Genomic DNA, 18,524 nt, shown 5'->3' on the forward strand with positions numbered 1-18,524 from the left:
GGAATTGTCAGTTGAACTTGCGGCCGGTGCAGACACCACAATGGATCTGACAATCGTGTAGCGGGCGTAAATTTTGATGGCAAGTACGACTGATGTCTTACAATAGTTTTAGCAAAAGTTGAAAGTGGCCTTTGTGCTGGCAAGCAAGCAAGATGGCGTGAGGGAATCTGAGTCAGGTGTCGGATGTGCGCTCTCAGGACATCTGTATCAATGTATACTGTCAAAGGAGCGTCTCTGGCTATGGCAACTGTCGCAATCGATGACGTAGCTTTGGGAAGACCGAGACAAGTCCTGAGTGCTTGGGCTTGCACGGTCCGGAGTTTGCGAATATTCGTGGTGCAAGTATTTCCTATTACAGGTAAGCTGTATCGCAGGAAGCCCGAAAACAGTGCTTTATATAGTTGCAACATTGACGGTACTGTTGCGCCCCAGGACTTGCCGCCTAGAAACGCAAGAAGGTCCACAATGGCGGCCAAACGCTTTGTCATGTACGAGATGTGAGGGCTCCAAGACAAGTCTCTATCAATGATGACGCCAAGAAATCGGTGCGTTCGTCTATATTGTATAATTTGGTCATTAATCCGCAAAACATACGGGGCCATCGATTTGCGAGTAAAAGCAACAAGTGCACATTTCTCAGCGGAAAGCTCCAGGCCTTGTCTTCTTAGGTATCTTGACACAGCCGTTGAGGCTTTCTGAAGTCGTGCGCGAACTTGTACATGTGTCACGCCTGAAGCCCATATGCAAATGTCGTCCGCATATACGGAGAGTTGTACGGTTTGCGGTAATGAATGAGCGAGACCAACGAGCATCAGGTTGAAAAGGGTAGGGCTGAGTACTCCGCCTTGCGGTACACCACGACTGGTATAGCTAGATGGTGTTGGTCCATCTTCAGTCAAAATAAAGAAAGATCTTCCATTCAAATAGTTGCATATCCAGCAAAAGGTGCGTCCATCAATCCCTACAGCTTCTAAGGCGTCCAAAATTGCATGATGATCTACATATTCGTACGCACCTTTAACATCAAGGAATAGGGCCGCAGTGATTCGTTTCAGATGTTTCTGGTGTTGTACGTATGTTACAAGGTCGATAACGCTATCTATTGACGAGCGGCCACGTCGAAAACCAGCCATTTCCTCTGGATAGACGTTGTAAAATTCCAAGTACCATTCTAACCGTGTTAGGATCATTCTCTCCATTACCTTGCCGACGTAGCTGGCCAGTGCTATTGGGCGGTAAGATGACAATTTCAACTGGGATTTGCCAGATTTGAGAAGAGGAACAAGCCGACTGAATTTCCACGTTGTAGGGACCAGGCCGTCACGCCATGATGCGTTGTATAGGCCAAGAAGGGCATCTCTGGCCTCTTGACCAAGGTTTGCAAGCGCAGAGTATGTGATGCCATCGTGCCCTGGTGATGAAGATCGCCTGCACCCAGCAAGTGCGGCCTCCAGTTCTTCGATGGAGAAAGCAGCGTCCATACGAGGATCTCGGGAGCAAGGGGGCACAATGGGAATAGGTGCGCAAGGTGAATACGCGAGCGCCGGACCCGCCATCCTTGCGCAGTAATCTTCGGCTACCTCGACTTCTCGGCGTCCTTGATGTAGGGCTAGAGACTTAAATGGGCGACGCTGTTGAGGAGGTGATCGAAGTCCACGGATTGTTCTCCAGACAACCGACAGAGGTTTACGTGGGTCTAGAGACTCACAAAACGATTTCCAGCGTTGATTTTGCAGTGCAGCAAGGCGACGCTGAATTTTCTTTTGAATGCGTCTGGCCTCTCTAAGGTCGTATAATGATTTAGCACGTCTGTACCGTCGCTCCGCTCGCCGGCGGATTGCACGGAGGCTCTGTATTTCCGAATCAAAATCTGTGTATTTCTCTGATGGCTGATATGAGCGCATAGCATCCTTTAACAAACACTGTTGATGGCCGGCCGGTCATGCTGATAGCGCGGGCGGAGCCTCGCTATGACCACAGATGAAGTGCGAAAAATATAGCGTCTCATTCATTCATTCATTCATTCATTCATTCATTCATTCATTCATTCATTCATTCATTCATTCATTCATGCATTCATTCATTGATACTGTCAGCCTTTCTCAGGCTATTACAGGAGTGGAAAATCCAATAAATTCACATTCTAAACAAGGCACATTTCACAACTACGATATCGACACAGAAGACAAAGGAAAAATCAAACAGTAGATAAGAAAACGCATGCAAGTGCTGAGGCACAACTATTACATTGGTGTACAACGGTTCAGGTAAGATTTCAGGCATTCTAGAAAGGCATCGAGGGAGTTAATATTTGCAATGGAATCAGGCAGCATGTTCCATTCTTCAATAACACGAGGAAAAAAACTGTAATTAAAACAATCATTATAAGAACGCGGCAGAGGAATGTACATGGAATGGCGATGTCTCGATGTCTCATTAGGGTGTATTGTAAAATATGGTGATGTGTTCATATTCAAGTGGCCATGAATTAAAAGGTAAAGAAACTTCAGCCTATCTACCTTAGTGCAGTATTCTAAACTTTTAAGGTTTGCTAATTTACATAATTCGGTTGGTGAATCAGTTCGGCGATATTTATTGAAAATAAAACAGGAAGCAAGTTTCTGAACTTTCTCAAGTTTTAATTTGTTAGGCGCAGTGTAAGGATCCCAAACAATTTTGCCATATTCAATTAGAGGTTTTACAAGGGTGCTATAAGTGAGTGTTTTTACATCGGGAGTTGCATTACGGATTTTGCGTCTTAGTGCCCAAATTGCTTTGCGTGCCTTGGAGCATACATTGTCTAAGTGTGTATTCCAGTATAGGTCAGAAGTGAAGGTTAAGCCGAGATACTTATGCTGATGGACTCTATTAACTGGTTTTCCTGCAATGGAATAAGGGTATATCATTATATTTTTCTTTCTAGTAACAGACATAATTACGGATTTGTTAGAGTTAAGCACCATCTGCCACTAAGCGCACCAATGTTCTATTGCATGCAGATTAGCGTTCAGTTCTTCTTGATCAGTTGGGGTCCTAATTGTTTTGTATACGACACAGTCGTCAGCGAAAAGTCTGATTGGGACCGTGATAGCTTTTGGGAGGTCATTTATGAAAACCAAAAATAAAAGGGGGCCCAAGACACTTCCCTGTAGAACACCTGGAACCATTGGGGAAGAAGACGATTGAAAACCTTCGAGGTGTACAAACTGTTCACGGGAGGAGAGATAGGAAGAAAACCAGTGTGTTATTTTGGAGTTCCTGAATATAGCATTAAACTTTAGCAGCAACTTTGGATGGGATACCTTATCGAATGCTTTTGAAAAGTCCAAGAATAATATGTCAGTTTGGCCACGGCTGTTTATTCCCTGGGAAAGATCGTGAACGGTTTCTATGAGCTGGGTAATTGTAGAAAGGCCTTTTCGGAATCAATGTTGAGAAGGATGAAGTATGTTATTGTGTTCAAGATATTTCATAAGGTGTTTAAATACAATATGCTCAAGCAACTTAGAACATGTACAAAGGAGAGAAATTGGTCGGAAATTATTGACAACCGATGTAGAACCACTCTTATGCACCGGAATAACTTTGGCTTATTTCCAAGCGGACGGGAAAGAACTCGAGGTAATGCATATTTGAAAATTTTTTATGAGGTATTTGGCAACCCACTCTGCTTATCTAAGCAGGAATTCATTGGGGACTCCATCAGGGCCTGGGCTTTTCTTTACAGACAATTGAAGCAGCAAGTTAAGCACTCCTTGCTCTGTGACTTCTAAGTCTTGAACTGGAGGGCAGCCAGACGCGTCTGCTACTTTTGGTGACACGCCGTCGTCAGAAGTGAAGACGGATGAAAAAAACGAGTTATGGTTTTCAGCTCTTCCTGCATTATTTTTGTCTCCATTCTTTCGAGGCTTCGAAGGAATAGCATAGCGCCAAAATTTGGTAGGTGCCTCTATTAAAACATTTTTTAGTGTTACATTGTAGAACTTGTCCTTAGCCACCTTGACAAGATGCTTGAGTTGCTTACTCATTTGGCTAATGGCACTGCTATTGCTAGGAACAGATTTAATCCTGTTTGCTCTCCGTTTTCTTTTTAATTTGCGCTTCATGTGTATGATTTCTCTTGTTATCCAGGGATTCTTCTTCCTTGTACATTTTGGAAGCTTGGGAATAAAGTGTGTAATACAATGTTCCACCATGTTTGAAAAGTAGGCCCATAATTTGTCTACGGTAGCACCATTATCGGCAAGATGCGTAAAATCATCAAATGAACCCTCGAGGCATTCCAACACACCAACGTCGTCAGCGGCAGCAAAGTTTACAAGCGTCTTACGTTTACTATGCGAACGATCCGGCACCATATCTAAAACCATTATTACAATTTTGTGATCAGATATACCTTCACAGGGTTCGCAATCACAAAGATGTGGTAGCAGTTCTGAGGATATAAAGACTAGGTCTAGAAGTGATGATGTTGTTTCGCTTTTCTGGTGTAACCTTCTACAACTTTAGTTTGGTTATAACAAAATGCAAGCTCACTTAGTTCTTCACAGCTAGGCATATCCATTGCACTAAAGGAGAGTGTATTCCAGTCAATTCCGGGCAAGTTAAAATCACCTAAAAGTAGGATTGAGTCGTCCTGTTTTAAATTCCTGTCCATGAAATTTCTTAAGCTAACAAGCATGTCTACAGGGGAGTTTGGGGCTTTGTACACACCACCTACTATCACCGAGTGGTTATTTAACCTAACTTTTATCCATACTAATTCAATGTTACTTGGACCATCTAGAACAGAAAATACTATACCACTTTTGACCATTATTGCCACTCCACCCCCTCTTTCTATCCGTTCTCTCCTTACTATTAAATAATTTAGCGGCGTGACTTCCTCGTCCGATACATCCTGATGAAGTCAAGTTTCAGTTATTACTAGTATATGTGGTTCGTGTTCCAAGATAATGCTTTCAATGGCGGTTGCTTTGTTTACAATGCTTCTGGCGTTTATATTTATCACCTTAAAGCCTGCGTTGTGAGAATTATTGAGTCACACTTGATCGTTTTCTGCAGGGGTATGACACTTGACTCTCTGTGCGGTTACTTCATCCCAAATGTAAAGGTCGTCGCCAATTTTAGTCTTATCGAAAAGTAATTTAACTTTCATGCCATTGCTCCTCTCCACATCTGATGAATTCCACAGCTTTTTGCGGATATCAACAACTCTTTTAGAATAGTCCTCTGATATGCTTGTTTGACTACCTTTGAGCTTGTGGCAGTTCTGCATCATTTCCATCTTACCTGTAAAATTATTTACCTTCAAAAAACCAGGACGATCCTTGCCCGGCGTTTTCTTTCCTAGTCTATGAATTCTTTCGATAGAGTTGGTCAAAAGGCATCGTTGGGATATCACGGCGCTGAACTTACGCAAAACGTTAGGTTTACGCACATTGTCGTAGAGATAATACGGGCAACTCTAGAGGAGAAGCTACCCCATCGCGCCCGCGCACTGAAATTGGCAAACGCAAGGGCGCCGCCAGTTTGGTTTCGCAAAACACGAGACGCTTCAGGCGAGGCGCGCCACCAAACGCAATCCCGAGCAAACTTACCGAAGAATGGGTTGAATTACATACGGCAGGCATTACCTAATCTTGACTGGAAGCTTACCAGTGTAATTGGAAACAAAATTGTACAAACACTGCATTCCACCCGCACTAACATAAGGAACACGAACTTAGAGGTCAGCGAAGAAGCTCGAGAAGAACACGTTCAAGACCGTGCAAAAAGCCAACGACACGAAAAATGCTAGGCATTATTTTAAGAGACAGTTTTTCGTCCACGAGCCCGTACTACTGAATTTCTCAACTCATTTTTTTTTTCACGAGAAGAAAGTGACTGGGACGGCCTTTCCCATCATATCGCTGCCGTAACCTGCCCATCAACATTTGCGACTGCTGTAAAGGCCTACAGTTTGTCCCGCCCCTTATGTAGCACTCCAAAAGGAGTCTTTAAGGAAAATAAAGTGATGTGATATGATGTGAAGAAGTCGGTGTGGATCAGAGAGCAAATGGGCGCAGTTTATATTCTAATTGACAATAAGAGAAAAAAACGGAGCTGGGCAAGCGTAGCGCAGACAACCGACCGACCATTAGAGTTTTAGAATGGATTCCAAGGGAAGTGAAGCGCCGTCAAACTGGGCAGAAAATTAGGCGAGGTCGTGAAATGAGGAAATTTGCAGAAGCAAGTAAAAATCACTGGCGAAATAGAGAAGTACTTGATCACTGGGATGGGGCTTCGTCCGACAGTGGACATAAAAATATGGTGGTGATGATGACGATGATGATGATGATGATGATGATGATGATGATGATGCACTGGATATGTGATGACACTTTGTATGTGCCGCTGGTGCTACTGGGTAAGCAGTCCCTGAGGCCAATGGGTATTTATTTATTTATTTATTTATTTATTTATTCGTTTATTTATTTTTAGCAACTTTCAAGGCCCTTACGGAAATTACAGTAAGGAGTGGTAATGCATTCTTAGAAATGCAGGAAACATCAAACAGAATCAATCTGGAAACGGTGCAACATTATACATTTGATTAGCAATACAAATCATTACATTGGTGTACATTCGTGTAATAGAGCGGGAAAAGAAGGAAAACACGAAGTAACGAGCAAACAAGAAAAAAAACACACAGATATACTCAAACTAAAAAATATGCTCTAAAGCTGCTTTGAAGTTGGAAGTCTCTTGAATGGCAGCTAAGCCATTCAAGACACTCCCAGTATTGACGGTATTGATGAAAGTGATGATGATAACTGACGAGAAAAATTTGGAAGGCCATTCACGTGAAGCAAACGTTTTCTCTGCAGTGCTCCTCTGAAAATATGTGGTTCATACACCCAATTCTCACCTCCAGCTTGCTCAAGAAGACCTTCTCTTTAATCGACGTTTGATTGGCGTTCCAATTTCGTTTTCTGTTTCCTAGAGATAAGAAAGACGGAGCTGGCTGGCTGAGCAACACGTGCTTGCACAGGCAAGAATTACGTTTGAGTGCGCAACGAATATCTGGTGAGCAGAATTCGTTGTGCACTGCTGAAAATGGATGTTCTAGCATTCTCCTGCCGAAAGCGAAGTTTATGCTGTAATCATGTTGTGCACGCCAAGAAGATGACAAATGCAGAGGTCACGAGCGTCTGTATTTTCAGGCGATGCGATGTGCGGGATGAAAAGCGCATTGGCCGGCCTTCGCTCACGTGAGTGGGAAGTGCGGGGCAAGCAATAAAAGGCATTCGACTGTTCGCTATTTCAGAAGTCAAGGGCAGAATGTGCTCCCTTCTATACGAAATTGTCACAAATTTTGTCCAGACAAGGTATTGCAAACGACGCTGCGTTTCTGGCAGAACTCATGCCGTGATATCGACGAAAAATTTTCGTTACAGTGGCATAAAAAAGTAAGTGCTAGCTGTTCTTTTTGAAAAATTTCTAAATTATTATGCATGGTTACATTGACTATGCCTCACGCTCAATATAAAAAAAATGTTCAGTTATTACAGCAAAATTTTTATCGCTCGATGCTGTCAAGAAATAGCAGAGACATACGTGCCGGAATCGAGACCCTCGCTATGCAAAGAACGAGTCAAAAAGCAAATCCCTCCCACTTCAACGCATTTATTGCAGAAGTTTCCCGTTGTTCTCGCTCATTGCCAAGCGAGGGTTTCGACTCCAGCCCGCAGGCTTGATGCCTTCGGCTAGCATACGAGGGTTTATTGTTCAGCTGCCTGCCTGTAAATGTTCACATAAAAGTAAGTTATGTTGTCCGTCAAAAGGATGTTCGTCACGTAACGTCATGACAATGTGTGGCGCTGGCTCCCAGGATCCGATATACTGCACATATATAAATACTCAAGAATATGGAATTGGGAATAGCTGCAGCCGTTGCACAAATGGGCGGGCAACGCGCACCCGTGATGCGGAGGCCAACTACAAGCAAGTTGTTCTTTCGTGTACCTTTATTTCCCATTATCTTATTATATCTACGCTAAAATTAACATTGCAAATAATTTCTGACATTTTGGTTTCCGTATCTGTTGGCTTCAGATGGTTATAAACACCTATTGTCGCATTTCCCTGGATTGCGCACTGGCCTTGAGCATAACCTTTACTCACCCGCGAGCTCGGTCCTTGGGCGTGCGCCATCAATGGCGTTCCGGGCCGTGTCGCTTGTGCGCAGCACAGTCGCGGAATGCGTGTTATTGCTCGTCGCTCAGTCGCAAACAAAATAGGATTGGCAAGTGCGCGCATAGGGTTGTTTCGTATGTTTAATTATTTCTTTATCTTTTTTTTCAAGCAATGGGCAATGTCACTGGCTCTTTCCATATGAAATGCTTGCGTACGAATGCGCCTTTCTTTAATTTCATATCATTAGCGCAAGCTCAAGATGATTGTTGACAGAAGGCTTGTTTTAAGGCGCGGCAAAACGTACAGCATTACAACAATTGCCGTATAATTAGCGGGATGTCAGCCTATTGCCGCATGATCACCTCAAGTTTCGGACGGCGTCACTTACCTTGACAAATAAAGGTGTCGTAGTAGGAGAGAAGGTTGGCTCGCTGGAGGACCCTGTACAACTGCAGCTCGGATTCGTTGGTAGGCTGCGACGTCATCGCGACTGCAAAGAGAGAACGCGTACTGGTGACTTGCACGTCCCCACAATTTCCTGCGCTACATTGGAAATGAAACATATAATTACGTGCTTTTACGCGCCAAAACCACGACCTCATTATGGCGCACGCCGTAGTGGGGGATTCCGGAAATTTGGACTACCTGGGGTTCTTTGACGTGCACCTATATATAAGCGTCCTTATGTTTTTGCATTTCACCCGCGTCGTAAATGCGGCCGCTGTGGCCGGCACTCGACCCCGCGACCTTGTACTTAGCAGCGCAACAACCATATCCACTAAGCAACCACGGCGGGTTTACTTTGGAAATTGCGATCAAATGATATTCCGAGGTAACCTTGGTCAAATTATCGAATGACCTGCGCACGCAAGACATCTGAAGGTTACCCTGCTTATGTAAAAATGAACCGCAAATTGCCGCGCAATTCCTTCTTCGTCCATTGGACGTTGTACACTTAGAAATTCTGTACGATCCATACCGCGGCGCCTACTCGCATAGTTTTAACGTGAATAGGCATTCGTGATTCTTTATAACACAATATGTGACAAAGAAGGATGAGGTCATGGTTAAGCGAGAAATCGAGGAAAACATACATATGTCTACAGCAGTTTCTGGAACCCCACCAAGGTCGGTGGCAAGTCTACCCTCTTTCCCACTGTTGTTTTCAAGTTGCCACCCAAATGCTGAGGCGCAGAAGACGTAGACCTTCACGCTGACCCCATTTGTACCACCGGAGAATCGATGGGCAGAATACACCTTTGGAAAGTGACCGACGCTGGGGGCCAGGTTTCTTAAAAGAAGCAGGGCTCCATTTATCACAGGAGAACGCAAATTCCGTTCTGGTGGGCAACACTAAAGCACTTCTATACAATCACTCGTTAAATCTCATGAATTGCCAGGCAAGCCACCGGTCGGTGCATACGGCTAGTGTGGTGTCAGTGGTACAGCGACGCGGTGTGTCGCAGTAAGCACCTCCAAACGCCCTAAGCGATCCGGCTTGGCCCAGGCGGCCATACTACAAACAACGCAGGTCTTATCGCGCACATACACAGGGCGAAACGAAACAAGCGGTCGCGGGATCGAGACCGTCACCGGAAGCGAGTCTCGCAGCAAAAAAAAAAAAAACATGCAAGAAAAAAGATGAGGCGCGGACCGTGACGTGACACGACCTTCGCGCTCCGCTATCGGACTTTGCTTGCCGAGGCTAGACTAGGGTAAGTGGCGAGGGTGCCCATCTTAGCAGTGGACTTCGTCTCCCGAGTTCGCGACACTTGAAACATTTCTGTCGGCTAATAATGAACCAACTTGAAAAAGTCTTGCGGTAGAGCGCTCCCTAGAGGACACGCAACAACTGCCCACTAGAACCAAAGACCACGAGAACCAACTGCCCAACGAACCAAAAGAACCAGTGGTGAGGAGCGCTTTAAGGCATGATACAAGGCAACGCTCAGGAAAAGTAAAAAAAAAGAAACAAATAGCGAAAATCGAACTTCGGTCAAAAACCAGTCAACATGATTCACAAAGTAAGCGAAGTTTACAAGCGTACACACTTGGGCCTGTTGGTGCATCATGTATTGTCATTGAGCGTAACTACGGGCGCGAAGAAACGGAGTGGACAGGACGGACGCGCAGCGAAGCTTTCACTGTTTCGTGTCTACGCTCGTATGCGCGTTGTTTATGATCCCTTATAGGTGAAGTGTCGGTGTCCTATGCATTTTTGGACCCGCCGTGGTTGCTCAGTGGCTATGGTGTTGGGCTGCTGAGCACGAGGTCGCGGGATCGAATCCCGGCCACGGCGGCCGCATTTCGATGGGGGCGAAATGCGAAAACACCCGTGTGCTTAGATTTAGGTGCACGTTAAAGAACCCCAGGTGGTGAAAATTTCCGGAGTCGTCCACTACGGCGTGCCTCATAATCAGAAAGTGGTTTTGGCACGTAAAACCCCAATTATTATTATTATGCATTTTTGCCTTTGAGCTGAGTAAGCTATATACGTTTCTTTTTTTGTCCTGGAAAGCGTTGTAACAATTTCTACTGTTTGCTTGTTAGTTTTTTATTTTACGATTAGTTTTTTGAGAACTCTGCGTGTTATATTTTATTTCATTTTTAAAATTAAGCTCCGGTGTATTGCGGGCCAGAACCACAATTTGATTATTTTGAGCTCCTCTTTCACCCAAGACGAAATGATGAAGCTCATTAGGGCCCAGGACAAGACCTTTCAAATCCTGGCAGTCCACAGGGCTCGCGAGAGGGCCGTCAAGTTTCACCTGATGGTCCCCGATTGGGCCTAGCCAGGTGACGTCGAGTTTGCTCGCGTCTATTGTGGACCAAATAAATTTCTTTCACTCACTCCCTCACCTCCTAGTGTTTTTTTAGCGTATACGCATGCATAGTACGCGGGTGTTTGAATGCGATTAGCATTCTTAGAATACTTGACGCAGTTTCTGGAGACTATCAATCGATCACTTTCCGGTTCTATAATCATTTTGCCGCCTCCTTGGGTTACCGAGCAGTGCATGGTCTAATGTGCAGAGTATTTGACTGCCGTGCTGCAGTCACGTGGTTCCGAACCCATCATGGGGCGCCAGCCTTGGTCACCAGATACGAGCCAGTGGGCATGTGCCTCTCTTAAATTATGAAAAAATCAGTTTACTGTTTCTGCAGTGCTAGCCGGAATCTCAAAGCACAAGGGTGGAAAGTTGCGCGAGTTGGTACGGTAACATGATCTTGAATTGTAGCGTGAAGTGACAAAGGCAGATACTAGAAGCAGACAGGAGGAGCGCTTACGTATACTAAGGCCCGTATTCACAAACGGAACTTACCCTTAACTTACGACTTAAGTAGCCGGTCGATGCTTAACGCCTTTCATAGACAAATCTTGCACTTAAGGTAAACTTAAATCGACACTTGAGTGCCGGAAAGTAAAGTACGGTCATTGGCAACCTTAAGTGTGACTTTCGCTACTCTCGCCAGCGAGCAAGAAGGCCGCCTACTACGGCAGCCTCGACAACTTTGCTGATTTCGCCGGACGTGTGCGCAATATTACGAAGGATGAGGCATACCGATACGTGTCGCCATTACGGCCACGGCTTAAGGATCGACAGAATCCCATGGAAGGATACAACGACGCGGGATTCTCGTGGCGGTACCACTTTTCCAAGCACTGGTCCCCACAGACAACACTGTAAACGGAAATAACTCCGACGTGGGAGTATAACGCTTGTCCTCTAGCGACCCCCCGGTTCGGAGTTTATTATGCTCCGTATGATCGGAGTAGAATTTTTACTCCGTGCGAGCGGAATTTTCGCGTGGAATTATGGGAGGTATTTTTTCTATCTTTTCTTTCTTTTTTGCTTTGCAATGGACGGAGTTTTTTTTAGGTGCAACGGGAGTATAAAAAAGAGGCATCGCGTCAGTTTGCGCGAACATCTTTACATACAGAGGCTGCTGGTCAAATTTCGAAATATGCACACGAGACCGCGTCAAATTCGACGAAACAAGTCAATAAAAGCACATATATCATGACATACATAAACAGTTCAGAAACGCCCAATGCAGAAACTTGAAAGACATCCCACGTACACGCGATACCCAAGAAGCAACGGTGCCAGTATATATAGCCACGATACTGTGTGCCTCGAAACCGCCTAGGGAGCAGCTGTGCTTCTTTCAGAATTACGACTCCCATGCTCGTTCATACGAGATGTGCCTCTCTGATATTAACAGAATACCTTAATCAACACAAAACTGTTAATTCAGAATAGTGAGAGAAAAAAGTTAATGGCGTAAATTTTCACAATTAGCATGCCATTCTGAGTGCTGGGGCGACTTCGCACACTGCCGGCGTTCGCGGCCAAAAAGTAGTGCGTTAGTTACAGTAAGCAAGAAAAATGTAAGTGCGTCTGCTTCATAGCAAAATTAAATTTTTGCGATATAGTGGTAGCGTAGCAACAAATTATTACGTGTGAGCATGACCCGCAGCAGCCGACGTAACACCGAAAAATGCGCAGTCATACACATTATACACCGCACTACTTGCTCCGCGTCCAAGCAATATCTCTCGGTTGTGAAAAGGAGCTACATAGCTGATCTGTCGAGTGAATGCTTAAACTCGGAGCGAGCCGGCATGCGTCTAAATCAGTGTCTCGGATAGAACGTAATGTTAATGCAATATCGGAAGCAATGACGTGACCAAAACCTATATGCGCGATAACAATTGGATGCACATCGCTCAATAAGAAGCTTTATTTACAGTACGCATACTTATGTCCTACCGTTTTTCTTCGGGTGAAAATATCCGTTCGCAGATACATAAAAACAGTTGCTTGCACTCCGATCTTTCTCACTGGCAACACAGCACCGCAAAGAACTTGGGGTACGCCATACATGTGCGACTAGCACGGACGTCGTCGCTCGAACAGTGGCTGCTGTTGCCATTGCTAAGCGGTCCTTTCAAACATTACACCAGACGTTGTCAGCATGTCCCCAAAAGAACATAAAAATCGCATTTCACGAACTGAACAACACAAGCCAGGGTCACGCAGCACGAAAACACAGTCAGAACCTGAGCCGACATCACGAGCCAGTGAGCAGCTTCGAGGTATTCCTAAGCCTTTTTCCGCACTTGAAAACGTTGCTCTTGCACTCATCGTTGTCAGCAAAGTGATCAGAGCAAACGTACTTAAAGCTGAGAAACAGCGAGCTTCAGGCATGCCTATAACACTTTCTGGAAGGAAATACGGGAAACAAATTGACGAAACGCTGTCACGGAACGACACTTCACAAATGTAAACAAACCGTCAGCCATGAGCACTGCCGACTCCGCCGAATGCACCCGGTCGCTGGCGAGGCGCACAGCCTCATGGGAAGAGCCACGTGACCAAGCTCTTTCGGCGGAGGGGAGTTTTTATAACTCCCTGTCGGAGTTTCACGGGAGAACAAGATTTTTAAGCGGAGTAAAATCGCGTCATGTCGCCCTAATACTCCCGCAGCCAGCCAGCGGAGTGAAACGAGGGAATGGCGCTGTTTTGCTCCCATACATCGGAGTAAATACTTGAGGAGGGGAGGTTTTAGGGTACATCACCTGTTAAAAACTCCCAGGTGAGTTTATTTTTGTTTACAGTGAATGAACGCGGTCACCCCGTACCGCCGCTGCTCCAGCTTCTAATCGTGCTGCGATTCTACGGCGCCGGAACATTTGAGGTTGTCACCGGGAACCTCGTTAACGTTTCGCAAGCAACTGTGTCTCGAATCATTGCACGAATGTCAAGAATGATTGCCGAGACTTTGTTCCCGCAGTTCGTGAAGTTGCGAAATGGTAATGATTTGGCATCAGTAATGGAGGAGTTCCACGCCATCACACGGTTTCCTGGTGTGAGCGGGTGCATTGACCGCACTCATGTACCCATCAGTAGTCCCGGAGGAGATGACGCGGAGGTTTTTCACTGTCGAAGGGTGCGATGGCGCGAAACGAACTCAAGGAGCACGGCGCGTTCTTCCTCGGAAAAGATTGTTTTCCTTTTTTCCATCGCCCGCGCGGGTTGAAAACACGCAACGCGCACACACTCTCTGCGCAAGAACACCGCAAGTTTTCAGCAGCAAAAAAAAAAAAAAAAAGTCGGGACGGTGACACGCAGAACCGCAGTGGCTGCGAGAGCCAACGTGAACTTGTGGCCAGACGAGTTTGAGTAAAGCGCTAAAACCAAACCGTTCTTTGTATTTTACTCAGCAGAATGTGCGAGCAAGCACTGCAACAGTTATATCCACAATACTCTGCTGCAAAAATTATTTTTTTTGCGATTGAACCTATCGTACACGTCAAATATTTACGTATCCTCGACACCAGACGACATACTTGACTCGAAAAGCGTTACTTTCGAAAGTGATACTTCAGTGTCGTTTCTGAAGAAATCGCCTAAAACTTGCCTAACACTTGTACTTTTCCCGCACTTATTGACGCCCTACTTAAGTTCTCTTTCTGAATACGGGCCTTAGACATCTACATAAATAAGACAATCTTGCCCGAATACACGCACGCGCACATTCAAGGGTGGCGCAGCGAAACTAAACGCGGGAGAGCAACGCTCACGCCTGACATCTTTGGGGCGGTAACACGGTGCGTCGCTAGATTGCTTCAATGCCGATCAAGGTCGACACTCACGGCGAGATGGGTTCTCCCGGAATTTCGTGCACACCACCGCCGTACTGCGGCCGCCGGGGATGGGGCTCACCATCTCCGCAACGCCATTGCGTGGAAGCTCCGGTCGCGGAAGGTTGTTTTGCTTCTTTACCCCGGCAATTCTGAGGAATGTGGTAATTGAAGCAGACCACTATTATTATTATTATTATCGCGGTGGCGATTATACGACCACCGCCGCTGACGTCCATTACCGCATACGGCGCATGCACGACTAGAGAGCGCAGCAACTTAGACCGACCGACGCCGAATGCATGCGCATGCAACACGACGGTTGCAGCGTTGTGTCTTCGGCTGCTGGCACGAGTGTCGTGCGCAAGAATTTTACGGGCGTTGGCTTTCAGCCTTGTTCGTTCGACGTCGTCTTCTCGTCTATAGCGAAAAGAAGCTTCAATAACAACGGACAGCAGAGGAGACGTGCACAAGTACTTGTGTGTGTGTCTCCTCTGCTGTCCGTTGTTTCTCAAGGCCTTGCGCTAAACACCAGAAAATGATGCGCACAGCTCACTACCGTTTCAGTCGAGACGTGTATGCCGTTATTTTACTTTGAACCTGTGATGCCATCGAGGTGCGACACCTGTTCGTTCTGCGCAGCACTGGCGTGCTCCAGCATATTGCACCCGCTTCAGCAGCTTGTGCAAAAGAAGAATGCAGAAACTTCACGACACTTGTCTAAGTACGCGTAAGCATACACCCAAATTTCAGTTGGCCTGCCCCTACATAAACTTCCCCATGCGATTTCTACCGAGTCCTACGTATCTTTATGCGTACAATCTCTCTGGTGTTTTTTTAATTGTTCCTTATTGCTTATAAAGCTACCAAGCATGTATATTTACACTATTATAACGATTATTTGTCTTAACTTTGCAAATCACGCATTTTTGTTTATATAAAAGGCATCACACTTTTCGCGTGACGGCGCTGGGGTACTCGCCGAAGAATGCTCACGCATTAAAACTCGCGTGCCATGCGCTCCATTCACTGACACCATCACTCGGACTAAATAGCCGGGCGTGTCGGTTTTCCCTGTAAAGAGCATTTTTATATCTTACGACTAGGCTAACCCTTTCGATTGTATTTTTCTGTAGAGAAGTATACCTGAAACTGTGACCAAATAGCGACCCATTTTTGGCAAATAGTCTGAATAGACGGTGCACTGATCTTTTTTTTTTCTTTTTTTAGGAAAGGAAAGGTCTTGCACATTTTCTGCTGACAATAAAAGCACATATTCCCTTCCGCGGCCTTATTTGATGAAACCTGTGACTTTCTGAAATTTATAGTTATGTAGTGAATTATTTATTTATCTACAGCATACTACCGACCTCACGTGGTCTACGCACAAAAGCAAAACTAAAACATACAGTATTCGGAACGCCAAGAAACAGTAGTGCAAGTCAATAAGATACAGGGATGATCACTAACAGCAGACAGGCAGACTGTGAAGAACATGAATAGAGGGAGACAATTATCGTTTTCGTTCAGCATCGCGGGAACGTTCTTCGTCGGTGGTCGTTCGAGCCGGCGCCGTTTGAATTCTTGTTGCTGTTCCATACGGCGCTCCTCGTACGCATGTTGTTCTTCGGGTGTATGAACTATACATGTCCGCGCCATCGATAATGCAACCGTTTTTAGCGCCGATACGTCTCCTGCTTACATACTGCGATAACCTTGACGTCACGCTACTGCTCACAGCGAGCGTTCTAATCTGTTTCGTATTTTGACAATTGCGCTGCCGCATTGCATCCGCACAGGTTATTATCGTTAAGTCCATTTCTGTTGCCGGACGCCGAGAACACTACGTTCTTACGCTTGCGCCTGAGACCTCTCTGGGTCCCAAGTGTGACCAGGGTAGTTAGTTCAAGGGCGCGTTACAGGTCCCCGAGCCCACAGGGGTATGTGCCATTAAGCTTGGACCCTTTCTGCACTATCATGAGGATCAGCCAACATGATGATTTATTTCTGTTGACCTACGCCGAAAAACTACGGAAGGTTATTCATATACAGTTTTCGCTGTAAAAATACGTAAATGTAGGTTAAAGCTCACGCGCTGACCCACCAAGTAATAAAAATCTAGAAAAACAAAACCCAAAAAGCACATGCAGCGCCGGTTACCACGACACGGAAGCAGTAAATAGGCGAAGAACAAAACAATAAGCAAAACCAACCGATCGTACTTGACTAAAGAATATATCAAACACGAACACTTTAAAAGAACCATCATCAGCAGCCACCTATTTTTGTCCACTGCAGGAAGAAGGCATCTCTCAGCGATCTCAAATTACCCCTGTCTTGCGCCAACCGATTACAGCTAGCGTCTGCAAATTTTTTAATTTCATCACAACACCTAGTCTTCTGCAGTCCTCGACTGCGCCTCCCTTCTCTTGGCACCCATTCTGTAACCCTAATGGTCCACGGTTATCTAACTCGCGCATTACATGGCCTGCCCAACTCCATTTTTTCTCTTAACGTCAATTGGAATATCGGCTATCTCTGTTTGCTCTCTCAGTTATGCCACTCGCTTCCTGTCTCTTAACGTGACGCCTAACTTTTTTCGTTCTATCGCTGTTTACGTGGTCCCTAGCTTGTTGTGAACTTCTTTGTCAACCCCCAAGTTAAGGCACTATATGTTAGCACCAGTAGATTTATTTATTTATTTATTTATTTATTTATTCCAAATACCTGGAGCGCCCAACGGTACTATTGCAGAGGAAGGGGAGCGTCAGGATACATAACTAATCAAAATACGAGTAAAAAACAAACAAATTACGAGGCATGACAAGAGAGTACTAAATCAAGACAACTGCACTCGCTCATACATCTGATAACAAGGCCCGAAACATTGGTTCAGCTCGGCACTCGACAATTTGTTTGGACAACCGGTTACATTCACGAATTGTGAGCGGAAAACATGTACGTTGATAAGTGGTAGTTTTACATTTAATTTCTCTTGTTTTCTATCCGTAATCAAGTCTATTCCACATGAAATGCGGTGAACGCAAACAAATATATTTGTTTATTTCTATCTTAGCGTAATAAATCTTATACAACATTACTCACTGAAAGTTCCTTCAGCAAGTACATAGAAGATCCCATCCCAACGTTAGCTTAATGTTAGTAACGCCAGTACGGAAGTTATGATCTGTTGATACCGACGTGATACAACACAGGAATGCAGTGATTGCACACCTTTCTTTTCAATGATAGCGCTACGCTCTCTGGTAACGCCTGTCGTATGCAATCCAACCCATTTTTATTCTTCAGTAAACTTTCTTCACCTGATCATGGTTCCCTGTGAGTAATTGACCACGATAAACGTTCTCCTTCACTGACTCTAGAGGCTGACTGGCGATCCTGAAGTCTTGTTACCTTGCCAGGCTATTGATCATTATCTTTGTCTTCAGCATATTAATCTCCAGCCCCATTATTACACTTTCTATGTTAAGGTCCTCAATCATTTGTTGCAACTCGTCTGCAGTGTTGGTGAATAGAAAATCATAGGAAAATCGAACGTTGGTGAGGTATTCGCCGTCGATACTTATTTAGGTCTTCCCAGTTTAATAGCTTGAATACTTCTTCCAAGCACGTAGTGAATAGTATTGGGGAAATTGCCTTTCCTTGCCTGACATCTTTCTTTGAACGACAGAAAGCT

The 18,524-nt window shown here is 45.1% G+C and overlaps 1 protein-coding gene across 14 annotated transcripts in view; it reads right to left on the reverse strand.

Moving 5' to 3' along the window:
• Nucleotides 1–18,524, reverse strand: part of nab (NGFI-A-binding protein homolog) — a 1,159,032-nt gene that overhangs the window by 357,675 nt on the left and 782,833 nt on the right. For 12 of the 14 annotated variants that reach the window (XM_070536817.1, XM_070536819.1, XM_070536822.1 and 9 more), the window contains one exon: nucleotides 8,567–8,668. In XM_070536817.1, the coding sequence (XP_070392918.1) occupies nucleotides 8,567–8,668 (102 nt within the window). Of the gene's footprint in view, nucleotides 1–8,566; nucleotides 8,669–9,601; nucleotides 9,657–14,839; nucleotides 14,998–18,524 lie in introns of those variants that run through there. The other 2 variants (XM_070536824.1, XM_070536827.1) reach the window with 2 other exon arrangements.

This window comes from Dermacentor albipictus, chromosome 4 (genome assembly GCF_038994185.2).
Source record: "Dermacentor albipictus isolate Rhodes 1998 colony chromosome 4, USDA_Dalb.pri_finalv2, whole genome shotgun sequence".
Taxonomy (NCBI): Eukaryota; Metazoa; Arthropoda; class Arachnida; order Ixodida; family Ixodidae; genus Dermacentor; species Dermacentor albipictus.